We start from the raw sequence: 14,917 nt of genomic DNA on the forward strand, positions 1-14,917 counted from the left end.
CCAGGCTGAGCATCTTAGTTGGCCCGTATTAACGGCTTAGTAGATGCTGATGAATGAGTGATGTGTTAATCCCCAGTGTACGGTCACGAGAAAGACAGCCACTTACACGGACACAGCAAAATACCTTCTGGGAATGTCAGGTTTCTGTCATTTTCTGCCTTTGGAGTGTAAACAACAGATCACCAGCAAACAGGGAAAGGAGTCTTGGTGACAGGAGAGTAAGGACCACTAGCTTTAGGTGGACCTTGCTCAGTCTTTTATAGCACTCCTTTGTGTGTAAAACAAGGGGACAGACAGAACTGTGACTGTGCTGACGACAGGATGACTGACTCAGACCAACTACTAAGAAACCTGGCACATATATGTATACATACACATACGTGTGTGTGTATATATATATATATATTTTTCTTTGAGACATTCTTGCAAAAAATTAATAAAATGTGTCCTTTCTTATAAAGGTGTGTTAGTTTGCTAGGATTGCAGTAACAAAGTACCATGAACTGGGTGTCTTAAACAACAGAAATTTGTTTTCTCACAGTTCTGGATGCTAAAAGTCCAAGATCAAAGTGTCAGCAGAGTTGGTTTCTTCTGAGGCCTCTCTCCTTGGCTTGTAGGTGGCTGTCTTCTCCCTGTGTCTTTGTGTTGTCTTCCCTCGGTGTCTTGTCTGTGTCCAAATTTCCTCTTCTTATAAGCATACCAGTCATATTGCATTGGGGCCCACCCTAATGACCTCATTTTAACTTAATTAACTCTCATCTCCAAATATGGTCACATTCTGAGGTGCCAGGGGCTAGGCCTTCAACATCTGAATTTGGTGGGGCGGGATGCGATTCTACCAGTAACAGTGTGGATTTTAACTGCTTAATATATATATGTAGGACAGTTTATTGACTAAGGATACATCAAGTGCTGTGTGTGAGGGTGTATATATCATACCATGTTTGTGTGTCAGACATACAGAAAGTCACCACTCTTAAAATGGGGGAGTTTAGTAGCCTGGGTATGGCTACTTCTCTAAGCCATCAAAAGCTTCTGTCCTCCTTATGTGGCAAGTATACAAGAAAGGGGGAAACATTACAGATATTAGCAGCTATTCCTCCAATTAAGAATAATGCCTTCTCTGTACAACAAGTTAAAGTATACATGAAATTTTGTTAAAATTAGTAATCTCTTTACATAAGAGTAAGGTTAGACTTTACAAGTTTTATCTGAAAGGTTTTCTATAATATCTCTAAAGTTTGAGGAAGTACCCAGAAAGCTACATCAGATGCTGTGGTCAAGGGCAACTTGTGTTTTAATTGACTTGTGTAGGTGGTAAACCAAAGACTCTGGAAGAAGAACTACAAACTTGCATTTTGAAAAGGGATTTTTCATTGGAATATGGCTTGTATACACAAGGAGAAGTACTAACTTGTTATTCCCATGGATAAGTTATAAGAAATGAATTTCCTACAAAGCTTAGAAATTCCTTGATTGTTTGAAATTTTCATCTGTAATATTTTAAAGAATATTTATTTTACATTTTTTTATGTTCTTCTCTGCTTTTAAAATCCAGCTCATGGTCTTTGGAATCTTTCTGTGCCTGGATGCGTTTCTGTATGTGTTCACCCTGCTTCCTTTAAGAGTTTTCCTGGCGCTGTTCAGGCTCTTCACACTGCCTTGCTATGGCTTAAGGTAAGTTTAAGATTATGAACTATTTTAAACATTTAAGTTATTTTTACTACTTGTAGTTGAGCTAAATAACCACTTGCATAGATTTTTTAGAATAGGGATAATCATTAAGTTTCTTTCACACTTTGGCCCTTAATGCATAAATGAATACTGTTTATCTTTTTAATGAATATTATATAATATGCTTATATAATATTTGTACATTTTATATGTACTTTTTTTTTCCAAATGGTTTTGGACCAGAACTTTGCTTTGGCCAGTAAACAAATGTTAATAATGCAGGAGGCTGTGTAGAAGAATAGAAAGGCCTAGCACTGAGAGTCAAGGACCAACCACATTGCCACTGTGCTAGCTCAGCCTGTACTTTTATTTTCTTCAAGTCCCTTGGCCTCCTGGGCATCATCTGTAAAGTGAGGACCAGGTGCTAGGCTGGGAGGTGGGCGGCGGCTGGCATCAGAATCTCCTAGGGAGCTCTTAGTACAGGGTTCCTCCTCTGTCTCATTTGAGAGTCTCTGTCTTCATGGCCTAGCTAGCCTTAGTTACTGCTTACAGGTGAGACCCCCGTCTGATTTGTGAGAGGGGAAAGCTCTTGAAGACCATTGTCCTGGTGGGAAGGATCAGACAGTCTGGCCCAGCATAGATTAACTGACGAGTCATCAGCAACTACTAACTTCTCTAAGCTTGTGTCCCCATCAGTAAAAAGGGGATGTTTAGAGCCAGCATCTTTTACCACAAAGACTGAGAGATGTGCAAAGAATACCTAGTGTAGTGCCTGGTTTGTAGTAGACAGGAATAAATACTAGTTTCCTTCCTTCCTTCTCTTCCAAAACTGGGAACAGGAAGATGAAAATGTAAAGCTTATGTGAATCTTATTGCTTTTTTGGTCTTGAGGTTAGAAATTTGGATTTTACAGGTTTTTTCTCTGTGGTTACATCAACATGCCTCTGCTCTGTGTGGTCACTCTCTGTAACATTATTACAGTGTTCTTAGCATAGTTGCCCAATTTACGTTTCTCACATGGCGTCATTTTTCTAAATACGTTTCATTCCGAAAAAGTTGCAAAATACTGAAATGGACAATAATATGTGAAACTTTATTTAACTATAAAGTAGGTGACTCTTCCATGGTATATTAAATATATGAATAATAACATTATCATCAGTAACCATGGAAACTGAGATATAAAATTATTGATCAACATACAGAATTATATGTTGATTTTTTTTTAAGACTAAAGTCATGGAAGAGTCTCTTTTAAAGTAATAAACAAGCATATACTTGATATTTAATAGGTGCTGAATAACACATAACAGTCCTTTTAAAAATGGCCTTAATCAGTCTTAATAAGGAAGAAATCCCTCCAGTGTAAACTGGAAGAATTTATCAATCATGATGATCATATTGTGATAAGAGTAAAAGCTCGTCTTTGCGAGATGGCATGGGGTAGATTATAAGAATTAAGATCACATCGTTGTTATATGTGATACTTCATATTCTATAATCTTCCTCTCCTTCCAGAATGAAAGAATTATGTTATATATTTTATTAATTTCTTGTTAATCAAACGGGAGTATCTTTTTTAGGAATTTACCATCAACTTTAAGATATTCAAGTACGTGCTTTATGCCTTTGGGAGAATTTTTAAGAAGACTTTATTCGTATCAGCAAACCTTTTTTTTCCAGACATTTGTAGCATGGTACTCCAATATTCAGAAAGCCTAACCTTGTATACTATCACTATTCCTTTATCACTGTTGGGAGCTCAATAGAATCATGGTTATTTCAGTTACCTTTTCAGAAGACCAAGAAAAAAATCTAAGACATTACTAAATGGAAGTCTTCATGTGTGATTGCATAACAAGAATAGACGCATGGAAAGTTGGATAAAGCCCAGGTGAGGCTATCTGACATAAAATAGCTCGTGTCTACACTATGAGCTAGATTATTTTTTAGTTATTCTTTGATCAACAATGTGAGGCAAGTTCGTGCTCTAGCTGTCTTTAAGCGAATGGCTTTTAAAGACAGAGCATGTTCTCCGTGGCTGTTGGCACTATGAGATATAGCATTAAAAGGATGTGTAACCTAAAATCAACAAGAGCCATCTTTTTGTTACACAGGTATCTAAACTGTGTCCCTTGTCACTTGGGGAGCAAGGCACCAAAGTAGCATTAGAGAAGTCTTTCAGTGTTTGTTCTAAAAACTGGGAGAGGTGTTGCAGAGAGCTGGGAAGACTTCATCCCTCTACTCCTTGTTGGCTTTAGTGTGAGTGGTCAATGGTCCCTAGAGCCAACCTTTTCTAGGTATTTTAAGGGGGGTTTTGGGGCATAAAAAGTAAAGGTGATAACTTTCATATATTACTTTAAAATACTTTTCAATCTAAATTAATTTGAATAACATTTTAAAACAGAATTCAAGTCCGTTCTATTTTCAAGTTTTTATGGCCAAACTGACACTAGAGGGCAGCCCATCACACCACAGTGAAGACTCCGCTAAGTTTTCCTGGGCAAACAGTTCTTGCTATTTCTGCAGTTTGGATCAACTGAAAAATTACATTTTATGCCATCACTAATAAATATGTGTATATATAACGTGAAGTGCAGTTAAAATTACATAACAGAACTTCAACACTTTAAATACTCTGTGAGTGTAGGCAGATTATACAGAATATGAAGATACTGCCTTCCTGTCTTAGTGCCTTAAGTATACTTTATCAGAATTAGCAAAACTATTGTTAATATTAAGTCTAAGACCTTTCAGATATTTTAGGAATATAAAAATACATTTTATTTTTACAAAATTATTAATCAGCCAAGTTTTGTCATCTTATAGCTTTTCTTCCAGCATTCTCTACTTCCATTCAAGATTATTTGATTTGTCTTGCCTGTAGCTGTATCATGTCCCATCTTTTTAAGCAAACAAAAAGTGCTCTTTCCTTCAGTCTGACTTTATTTTTTCAAAGAGGTAAGAAGAAATTAAAGAGACCAGCAAAGAGGTTAATTGCATTCTTTTTTCTTTTTCTCACTCTCCTGTATTTTAGTTTTCTTTCTGTTAAAAAAAAAAAAGAAAGCTACTATTGATATCTTCCTAGTCTCTTAGTTGTTTGAAATTATTCCCCAAAAGCCGGGTGGGGGGTGGGAAGGGATATTTGTCAAAGTAATCAAGATGCTGACATGAAAACAGCAACAGTTTGCAGGCTCTAGTGCTGTGGTTTCAGTGTCACATCATAGCAGAGTACTACTATTGCCCTCTTTTCAGAAATGGGATTGGTGTTCTCACCTCCTCTACGTGCAGAGTTGTATCTGGTACAGCATTTGTGAGAGGCTTCCGAAAGCTGACAGCCTCCCGAGTTTTCTGCTTTAGAATTGATTTTTTGAACCTATTTCTAAATCTTCTGCAGACTTGCCGTGGGTTTTGGTTTGGGGGTGTTTGTCAGTACTGACAAACTAAATAGACTTTCTGCCTTTCACTAAGCCTGAGGGCCAGGGCGAATCTGCAGCCCTTAAGAAACCAGCCTTTATCGGGATTGCTCCCCTGGTGGACATTTTGCCAGCTTTTGACCCTGTTAAAATATATTTCATTTTGAGATGTTGGCAGGGTAATTTTCTTGACTCGATAGTTGTGTGTGTGTTATCTGCAAAGGGTGTACTGCTTGCATAAAAAGTTTACACCTGTCCTTAGTAATTTCAAGAATATTTAGGTGAAAACTGTTGCTAATGAATTTACAGTCTTGAAAAGTCTTTGCCCTTAACTATTTTGTTGTAGACTAAAATAAAGAAATACATCCAGAGTCTTTAAAAGCCAACTGATTTATGTATGTCTTCCCTCTTTCTCAGGATAGTATAATTTTTTAAAAACATTTGAGAAACTTCTTGAATTAGGATAATTTTTTTAATGATGAGGACATGAAAATCAGGATTAAGTTTTGATTTATTATATGAAGTATCTTTGTTTCTTGGAAGAATGAAAGTATTTTGTTTTTTAGAAAAGTAGACTGCTCTATATTATGCTAAAGAGGTATCCAACATTATTTTTTCCAAATTTACTTATAGAATAAATAAATAATAACCAGTTGTATGTGTGTTTTTAATTCACCTGGCATTTTTTCTGGATCCTTTTTCCTCCTCCAGCCTGTGGCTTCATTTTGTGTTGTAGAAGCCTCAGTCACATTTGAGTTAAAAGTTGAGGGAGATTGTAGAGAAAAGCAATACTATCTGGTGCCAGGAACTGATAGTTTTGAATACTTTCCTAAAATATTTTTAGACAGTAATAAGTGTAGAGTAGGTTTAAGTAATAAATGCTAGAGTATTTTTCTTTTACTATTGGAGCAAATAAAATATGTGCAAGTAAATTTTACTGATTTCTCACCTCGGTTTTAGGCATAACTCTTACTTGGGCTTTATGTACTTTTTTGTTTTTCAGAGGCAATGGTGTCTTTTTCTTTTGAGAATTTACCCCACAGAAAGCTCTCATCTCCCGAAGAATTATGAATTTCAAATGCTTGAGAGTTTCTTAACCCATTGGGTTTCTTCCGTATGCCTTACCTCCTCCAAGGTAGTTCTACCTAAAATTAACTGCACACATATGAACACACACACATATACATAATAGATTTTTCTCTTTTTAGATATAAGCCTTATTTTTGGCCTGAGTGATTCATGCCACCCCTGTCGCGCATGTAGGGAGAGCTCTTGGTAACTTTCTCTGGGGAAACAAGTACGTCTGTCATTTCCTCTTACCAGGGCTGGTCTACGTGGCTGATTTGTAGAGAGCAATATATTTGTTAGAGAGTCTTCCTAACCTCAGTTTTATTGTCCGCTGTTTCCTCACCATGACGCTCTAAGTAGCGTAGCAACATTACAACCTTCTCTCTTTCTTTCTCTCTCGTAAATCAGACCGAAGGGAGGAGCACTTTCACTTCCTTTATAGAATGGAATGTGGTGTCACAGGGACTCCTCGTGGTGAGTAAACCCTGATTTTTCCTTCTATACTCTTGGCCAAATTGACATCAGTACAAACGAATACTGATTATAATGAAAAAATATAGACATAACCATTTGGAGATGGACACATACTGAAGAAAATGTGGTTCCCTGTCCTTACTTGGTCATAGAGCTTTGTCCACATTTGTGCAGGATTTCACCGTGATCTCATCTAACATAAGAAAATCACTTGATAAAATGATCTTTAATTATACATGTCGGACTAGACCTGACATCAAGTACTTCATTCCCAATGCCACATCAGTCAGCTGAGCCCTTCAATGTGAGCAGTTTTTATTTTGCATCCTCCAAGCGCCAAACATAGCTTATAAAACCAGTGGGTTTTTCCTAGTATAGTTTGAAATTATTTTCAAAGCCCAAGGAATGCTTTAGTCATTCAGTTTAAGCTTTTATAATTATTTTTCTACTGTCTGTCACAAAAACTTAAGATTTAAAATTTTCAGTCTCCTAATTAAAGAAAATATCTTAATCTTAATACTTTATTCCAGTTTACTCTAAAATTATAAAACGACTTATCTTTCAAAAATGGAGACCATTTTTAATATTTCACGTTTTTTTCAATAGTGCTTATATATCTTCATTCTTTCAGTTATACCACAAATAGCTAAAAATGTTAAAAGAGAAAGAGAGAAAAAAAGAAATCCCATCCGCGTATTTTGTAATGAAGTAGCTCATGCTGATACCTTGGCATGTTTCAACACCAGTTTGAAAATTAACTAGGCAGGGCTTATCCCAGTTCTCTTACTCATTTGTGTTGCCTCCTCTTCTTTCCTGATCTTTTTCTGTTCACTATCAGTTTTTACTTTAATCTTAGTTGGCATAGTACCTTCTGCTGAACAGGGTGCAGGAAAAGCCTACACCTGATCATCTTGGTTTACTACGTCATTCTGTTCCCCAAACGTGCCCTTGAAACAGCTGGGTCACTTTATTCGGTAATTGTGCAAATCCAGGGAAAGTATTTGAAAGACCAAAAGATAAAATTTAGAAATGTAGACAATTTAATTTCTGTAAGAGTGGCTTAACTTGAAAATTAAAAAAAATTTAAGTTGTGTTGACTCTCTTGTTTAATATTACTTGTCTTGTGATAACTCACAGCCAGCTGTAAATTAGATTTAGTGGGTTTTTCACTTTGTCCAACAGCTTCCTCCGCTTGTTTATGTGTTAGTGTGGGATTTTCAGTGCTTGCAAAACGAATTGCCAGTAAGCACTGTTTAACAGGCATTTATAAGGAAGAGCTTCAGCCTGAAAGTATTGTTCATAAACCAATTCAGAGTTGATTGGCAGGGCTGTAGAGAAGCTTCTTATGGAGTTGGAAATACTTATCATATATCATATCTAAAAATGTCCTGGCAGAGAAGGAAACAAATGCTGGAACTGGTTCAAGTTGTTTTAATCAGCTGGACTTATTTTGAGGTTAGATTTTTTCTTACTCAGAGAAGCTGTGATGCCCCCTTAGAAATGATTTTTTTATTTTTGCAACTTTCCTTTTTCATTTACAGGGAAATTTATATGAAAACAAGACCCTTGTTTCTTAAGAGTTATGCTTTTATTTTTTTATTTGAATAAATCCTCTTAATTTTGAAATTAAGGAGAAAATCAGAGTCATCTCTGTAGCACCCAGTTATGATGTAAGCAATGGAAAATTTTCACCAAAGCAGAGAGTGCACATAAAGCAGTGCACAGATCCAGTGAAAATAGTCCTTTTTTCCCTCTTTTTAGAAATGAAAAATTATAGCTATTTTTGGTTTTTAGCACAATAATTTTTCCATATGAGATGACAGTACAGTGATAAATTATACAGTATTAAATTATGCTGAAAGATAAAAGATACTGAGTTGCTGATTCCTGTAAGTTTAAAAGTTCTTTTAAAGAAAAGTCTGGGACGGTAGATGGGAGTGAGAACATGCCTTCTGGAGCCAGATGCAGAGGGTCAGATCCCTGGTCCCCCACATCTGATTCCTGACCATGCAGCTGCAGGCACGTTCTTGATACTCTTTGCGTCATCTGTGAAATTGGGATGGTGATGTACCTTCCTCATAGGATCTCATAGGGTTGTCGTGGAAACTAGAACAGATACGTGCCAAGTGCCTAGAATGGTGCCTGCCTCATAGGACCTGTGGATTGTAGCATAAGGTGTTTCTTCAACTCTTCCGCCATTTTTACAGCCTGGTTTAATCCTAAGCAAAAGAAAGCTAAATTAAAGTTGTTTATTTAAAATTTAAAAATTTAAATTTATTATCATCTTGGTTTAAAATGTGTGGTATTACGTTATTTGGGGAGACAGCTTTCCAATGTTTAGTAGCTAATTTCTAACAATGACTTGTATCGAATATAATATTCCTCCTTAGATATACTAACACACTGTTCCTTTGTTGCAAATGTTTATAAAGAAACAAAATTGGACAGATAGGTATTAAAAATCCTTTTATCTCTTAAATAAAGTGCTTTGACTGAGATCACTTAACTAAGTAGATGCCAATCTAGTACCAAAATCTCTAAGTATAGATTTCTACTTTAATTAGTTATCTAAATCTTTTTGGTAATTAATGCAAATTCATTAATACCACCCTACTTTTCGTTCCTATCGTTTTCTTTAGTTCATAAAACATGACCTCTAGTTCTTAAACACAAAGGCCCCCGACTGTGGGTGATTTGTGCTTTTCAGCATATGCTCAGTTGTGCCAGCACTTCTGAGGGGGAGGTGGGTGTGTGCTCCTGGCTGATGCTTCGGGTTGACGCTGGCCATCCAGGGGAGACAGGCACACGGGCCAGGCGCCCAAGAGTGTTCAGAATGTCTCCTCTTCTCATTGTTTGACTTAAAAATATGTTTACCTCCAGCTCTTGACAAATATACCGCTTCCATTTTTTATCTTGGGGTCCAGCAGCGAATTACCTCGATATTTGAACAGCCGTTGGCAGAGTTCTGTGTTCTGGGCTAGGTGTTTGGATATGGGAAACACAGCTCACTCTGGATTTCATGAGGAGAAAAGGTCCAGAGTCTACAGGGAGAGAGAGGAACAGCACTGGAGACAGAAAGGGACAGAAAAATGATGATAGACATTGATCAGCTTTGTCCTTGAGGCAGTTTTTCCCAAGATTTCAACTTCAACTACTAAGAATAACTTCCCTCGGCTTGTGCCGTGGTGGTATGACTTGGACACGTGGCGTGACTTGGACTATTCTGACCCGTCTCTCCATCTAGCTCGTTGGTTCAGCCCAGTGTCTTCTCATCCTCTGCTAGCCCTCCCTGGACCCAGTCTTCTCAGAATTTGTCTCTTTTCAGGATTTTTGCAGATTTCCTATTCTCTCTGTGAAGAGGTCAAATTCACACCTGACTGAAAACCTCTGCATACTACAATGTAGTACGCAGTGCAGTGTGTATTGTAGAAAACAAGTGTGAGGTTCTGTAGCACATCTGGCAGAATTGGCATCGCATGCCTCGCTGTTACCTTATAGACCAGCGTTCTGGGTGGCAGTTACGGGTTCCTTGTTGAGCCCTACAAGGATCTTTGGAAGAAAAGAGCCCCCGATCTGAATGTGGACAAGGGCTAGGAAGGAGCTCCAGAGAGAATAGGTAGCCAGGAAATACCAAGTAAGTAGAGAGCTCAGGATGCCATTGGGCGGTGGAAAGGGAGCTCACCCCTTAGGTAGGTCCTAAAGTGTTGTCACAACGGGCAGAAATGAAAAGACTCTGGAGCTCCTAATGCCAGTCTTCAGGCTTTTTATTGATTGTATGATACATATGTAAAAGCTGCCAAAGCAGGAGACTGAGCATTTTCTATCTTGAGGAATCAGCCTGTAGTTGACTTAGAGAAAACACCTTTCCCATTCTTGTCACGGGAATTTTACGTTCAGTGAAAGAAGTCTTAAATTTCTTCTTTTCTAATGTATTTTTTTGCTGTGTCTTAGGAAGACATTTCCATTCACAATTTAGGGTTTAGCTCCTTATACTCTGATCTCAAAAGTAAGGAATGATTCTGCTTGTATCAATTAGGAAAAAACCACAGTTGACACTTGAGCGACTGGGGGTTAGGGCACCAACCCTGTGCTCAATAGCCAGCCCTCCGTATACATGATCCCTCCGTGTCCGAGATTCCTCTGTATCCATGGTTCCTCATCCATGGACTCAACCAATCGCAGAGCACGTAGTACTGAAGTACATATTTATTGAAAAAAATCCACATATAAGTGGACCCGTGCAGTTCAAACCCATGTTGTTTAAGGAGCAACTGTATTTTCGACTCATGTCATAGACGGCTAACTTTTGTAATATAAAAGCTGTCCTACAAACCAGTAAGAGAAAGATGCGGGGAGAGAATTCACACTCAGTATAAATAACTTAAATATACAAAGAAGATGTCAGTCTCCTAATGAGAGAAATTAACATTGAAACTACTAGATTCAATTTTTCACCAGTGGCATTGGCAGAGATCCCAAAGTTGATCAAATGCTAATTGATGCACGTGGGCTTACAGGTGTCTAGTGCAAGTGTAAATTGGTACAACCCTTGCAGAGGGCAGCGCAGCTGCTATTATCAAAATGTCAAGTGAACATAACCCTGAGATTCCAGTTTTAGGACTTTATCCTATAGATTCACTTTCACTGACATGGCATGACATGTACATTGCATCATGGTTTATAGTTGCAGAAGGCTGGAAATCTGTCAATGATATGTTACATAAATTATGATACATCCACACAGTGGGGCACTGCACTGTCATGTAAATATGAATTCCTTATGAACTGATATGGAAAAATCTGTTACGCTGTTAAATAAAAAGTGCAAAGTGCAGAACACCATGCGTAGAGTGCTAGCACTGCGTAAGAAGGGCTGAGCCAGTGGGGCTCCAGGGCTTCCCGGTGAGGTGGGAGGCTTGTGTCTTCTTCGTGGAAATCCATTGCTTCCAGGCACTCTATCAGCAGCCGCCTGCCTTCAGTGTTCACTTGTTTAGGTTCCCCACTTCTAGCAGTAATTCTGGTTTAATATTTTATATTCTCTCCTTGGGCAGAAAATTTCATACTGTTGAGTAGTCAGCATAACTTTCCTTGTTAGTTTGAAATTTTTGAAAGATCAACCTAAGTCCCATTACCTTTGTTTGCCACTGTATGTCCAGTAAAGATTATTTATTCAGGGACACAGAAGGTAAAACTCATATTTTCATTACTTCTCATATATTTCAGGGACAGACGTTTGCTTCAGCCTGCCCAGGTGTGTGACATCTTGAAGGGTGTCATTTTGGTCATCTGCTATTTTATGATGCACTATGTGGACTACTCCATGATGTATCACCTGATAAGGGGCCAGTCCGTCATCAAGCTCTACATCATCTACAATATGCTCGAGGTGAGTCTGGGCCCTCATTTACCCTCCAGGCAGTCCAGCGCCCCAGCCTGCACAGGCCTGGCCGGTGGCACACGGCTCCAAGCCTTCCAACACAGAACACTTTCCTGCAGGCTCTGGTAATGGTGCTTCTGGCCTCCAGTGTTCATCCGGTCGTTGGCGACCTTGTTAAAATGCACATTCTGATTTAGTAGGTCTGGGCTGGCACTGGAGAATCTGTCTTTCTAACAAGATGGTGCTTGTGCTGCCGGTCCTGGGACACACTGAGGGTAGCAGGTCCTCAGGGCACAAAGTGTCCTCAAGTAGGGAAGAGGGGCACCTGCTGCCTAGACATTTCTGAGTCAGTGCTCCCTTGAGAATGTAAACTGTCAAATGGTAGAGAAATTTATTTTGCAAATTCATTGGAAACCTATGTATACTTTTTGCTAGAATTTTTAAATTTATGAAGATACTTTTAGGGTTATGTGTATGTTGGCTATAGTAGATTTATATTTTAAGTTGCTTTTGAATTTTCACACCAAGCAAGTAAACAATTTCCCGATTTCTCTAAGTACTTAACATTTTGAATACAATATGTCTTCCAAGTACGCTTTAAAACAGTCATCATATGAAAATCTGCATTTACGTAAATTAACAGTTACACAAAGCAAAGAAAAACATGCTTTGCTTTATAGGCAGAAACTTAATAAGTCAGATAGATAGTAAGCCAACCTGGGTTATATAATTAACCTCTGAGACTCAACTTGCACTTTCCTATACTGCTCTTTGGGGACACAAGTAAGGTCTACCTGTCTTTTCAATTAATCACAGACGGGCTTGTCCTGGCGTAGACACGTGGGGTGGTGTGGAGGCTGCTGGCCTTTCTGCCCTGAAGCTGCGCTGCCTGGGCAGCTGGGGGCTTTCCATCTCTTAGTAGAAGCCGCAGAACTCTAGCCGTCCTGGTTAGTCCTTAATACATTGACTGGGATGATTTAAAAACCACACCCCAGCTTCCTGGTTGTAGGCTCGTTGCCGTACACTTGCTTTGCCCCGTTAAGTGTGGGTGTGGTTTGTGAAGCAGAGTAGCCATCCTGCTCTCGCCTCCCTCCCACAGAAGGAAAAGCCCAGACCTCCTTTCTTACCCGGCCGCGTGGGTGGCTCTCCGTGCCAGCACCCCACTAATCTCCTCCATGCCTTCCCTCCAGGGGATTGCAGGTTACCGGGCTTCTCCCTATTCCCAAACTTAAGGCAGACGCCGCCTGATTTACACAGCCCTCTACAAGGTGGTGGTATTACTGTTACTAGGAAACAGGGCAAGCAGAAGGATCCATGAATTGCTGATCGAAGTGGCTTAAGTACTGATTCACTTTGTAGACTAGAGTTGATGAGTGGTTTCAGCATAGTGTAGAAGAGTCCAGGCTCTGGTATAGAGATAACTACCTCCAATCCTGGTTATCCTGCACATGGCCACCGGTTGCTGAATGACTCTAACCTTCAGCTTCTCATCTGTGAAGTGGAGATACTAGGGGAATTACCAGGAGTACATGAGACAGCCCATAAAGGGGCTTAGCACAGACCAGGCATGTGGTAGGAGCTCCCTAAATGGTAGCAATTTATCCCTTCGTTCGGCAAATATTCAACCAACACTCCCTACATGCCAAGATCCCAAAGATCCAGAGATGAACAAAGCCTAATCCCCTGGAGCTTGTATTCTACAGGTGGGAGAGAGGCAGTAAACAAGGAGGTATTTGGAAATAATGAATAACCGTGATGAAGAAGAACACGGTAATAGTTAGAGCCCACGGGAGTAATAGTTAGAGCCCACGGGAACCACAAAAGACTGGATGGTCTGGGAAGGTCCTGTCTTAGAATGTGACTGAATCCTGATAAGCCCTTCTGTTTTCTTTTTTTATGTGCTTCTCTTTATTTATCATACTGTATTCATGGAGATCAGAACTTGAAAATGTCTTTAGGAAGCAAATCTGCTTATTATATTCTTATATAATAAACCTCAAACAAATTACAGCTATTGTTATTTACTGCTTTAGGTGTGAGTAGAGTGGGTCAAATGATATATTTGTCCTAAAGGATTTAAGTTTGAATCCTGAATTTGAGTTCAGAGTTTTAAAACCAGAGGAACTGTGATTTTGATGTATCCTCTCCCTTTTATTTTTGCTACTAAAACTTTTCTTGTTACAAACAGAGTTTACTAGACAAAGTCTAATTCAGGTAACACAAAACTTGAGCACTCATTGTGTGTCAGAGAATAAGGAGACGTAAGTGAAGAAGTAAAGATCCTGCTCTCTTTTGGAGCCTAGCTTCTAGTAGGATTTAAAAAGTGAGATTTCCAGTATTTGAGTTCACCTCTGAATTTTAGTAACATATTCAAATGGACTATTGAGAAACACCTTAACAAAATTTTTCTCTTTAGGTAGCAGATCGTCTGTTTTCATCATTTGGACAAGATATATTAGATGCTCTCTATTGGACAGCAACAGAGCCCAAAGAAAGAAAAAGAGCCCACATCGGGGTGATTCCTCACTTTTTCATGGCCGTTCTCTATGTCTGTATCCTTTTAGACTTCTCGGAAATTCCAACCATCAATGCATATTTTACATTATTCTATTTGGTTAGCTGTTTCTCAGATTTATAGATGTGTGTGTGTGTGTCCATATCCTGAAGACTAATGTGAACCCTCTGCTTTCTTTTGAGAAATTGCTTATAATAGTACAGTTGACCCTTGAACAATACAGGGGCTAATTCAAGTATAACTTACAATTAGCCCTGTGTATCCAAGGATTCAAGCAACCACGGACCATTCAATAGTGTAGTATTTACTATTGAAAAATATATGCGTATAAGTGGACTCATGCGTTTCAAACCCATGTTGTTCAAGGGTCAACTGGATTGTAAATTAATTTAA

General features: G+C 38.7%; 1 protein-coding gene across 1 annotated transcript in view; it reads left to right on the plus strand.

Moving 5' to 3' along the window:
- The window catches only part of TAPT1 (transmembrane anterior posterior transformation 1), a 64,700-nt gene that overhangs the window by 25,765 nt on the left and 24,018 nt on the right, over positions 1 to 14,917 (plus strand). The window contains exons 3-5 of the mRNA XM_012537716.3: positions 1,559 to 1,677; positions 11,856 to 12,018; positions 14,426 to 14,561. Coding sequence (XP_012393170.2) covers positions 1,559 to 1,677; positions 11,856 to 12,018; positions 14,426 to 14,561 — 418 coding nt within the window. The remainder of the gene's footprint in view (positions 1 to 1,558; positions 1,678 to 11,855; positions 12,019 to 14,425; positions 14,562 to 14,917) is intronic.

The sequence above is a fragment of the Orcinus orca genome, chromosome 4 (assembly GCF_937001465.1).
Source record: "Orcinus orca chromosome 4, mOrcOrc1.1, whole genome shotgun sequence".
In the NCBI taxonomy this organism is placed as follows: Eukaryota; Metazoa; Chordata; class Mammalia; order Artiodactyla; family Delphinidae; genus Orcinus; species Orcinus orca.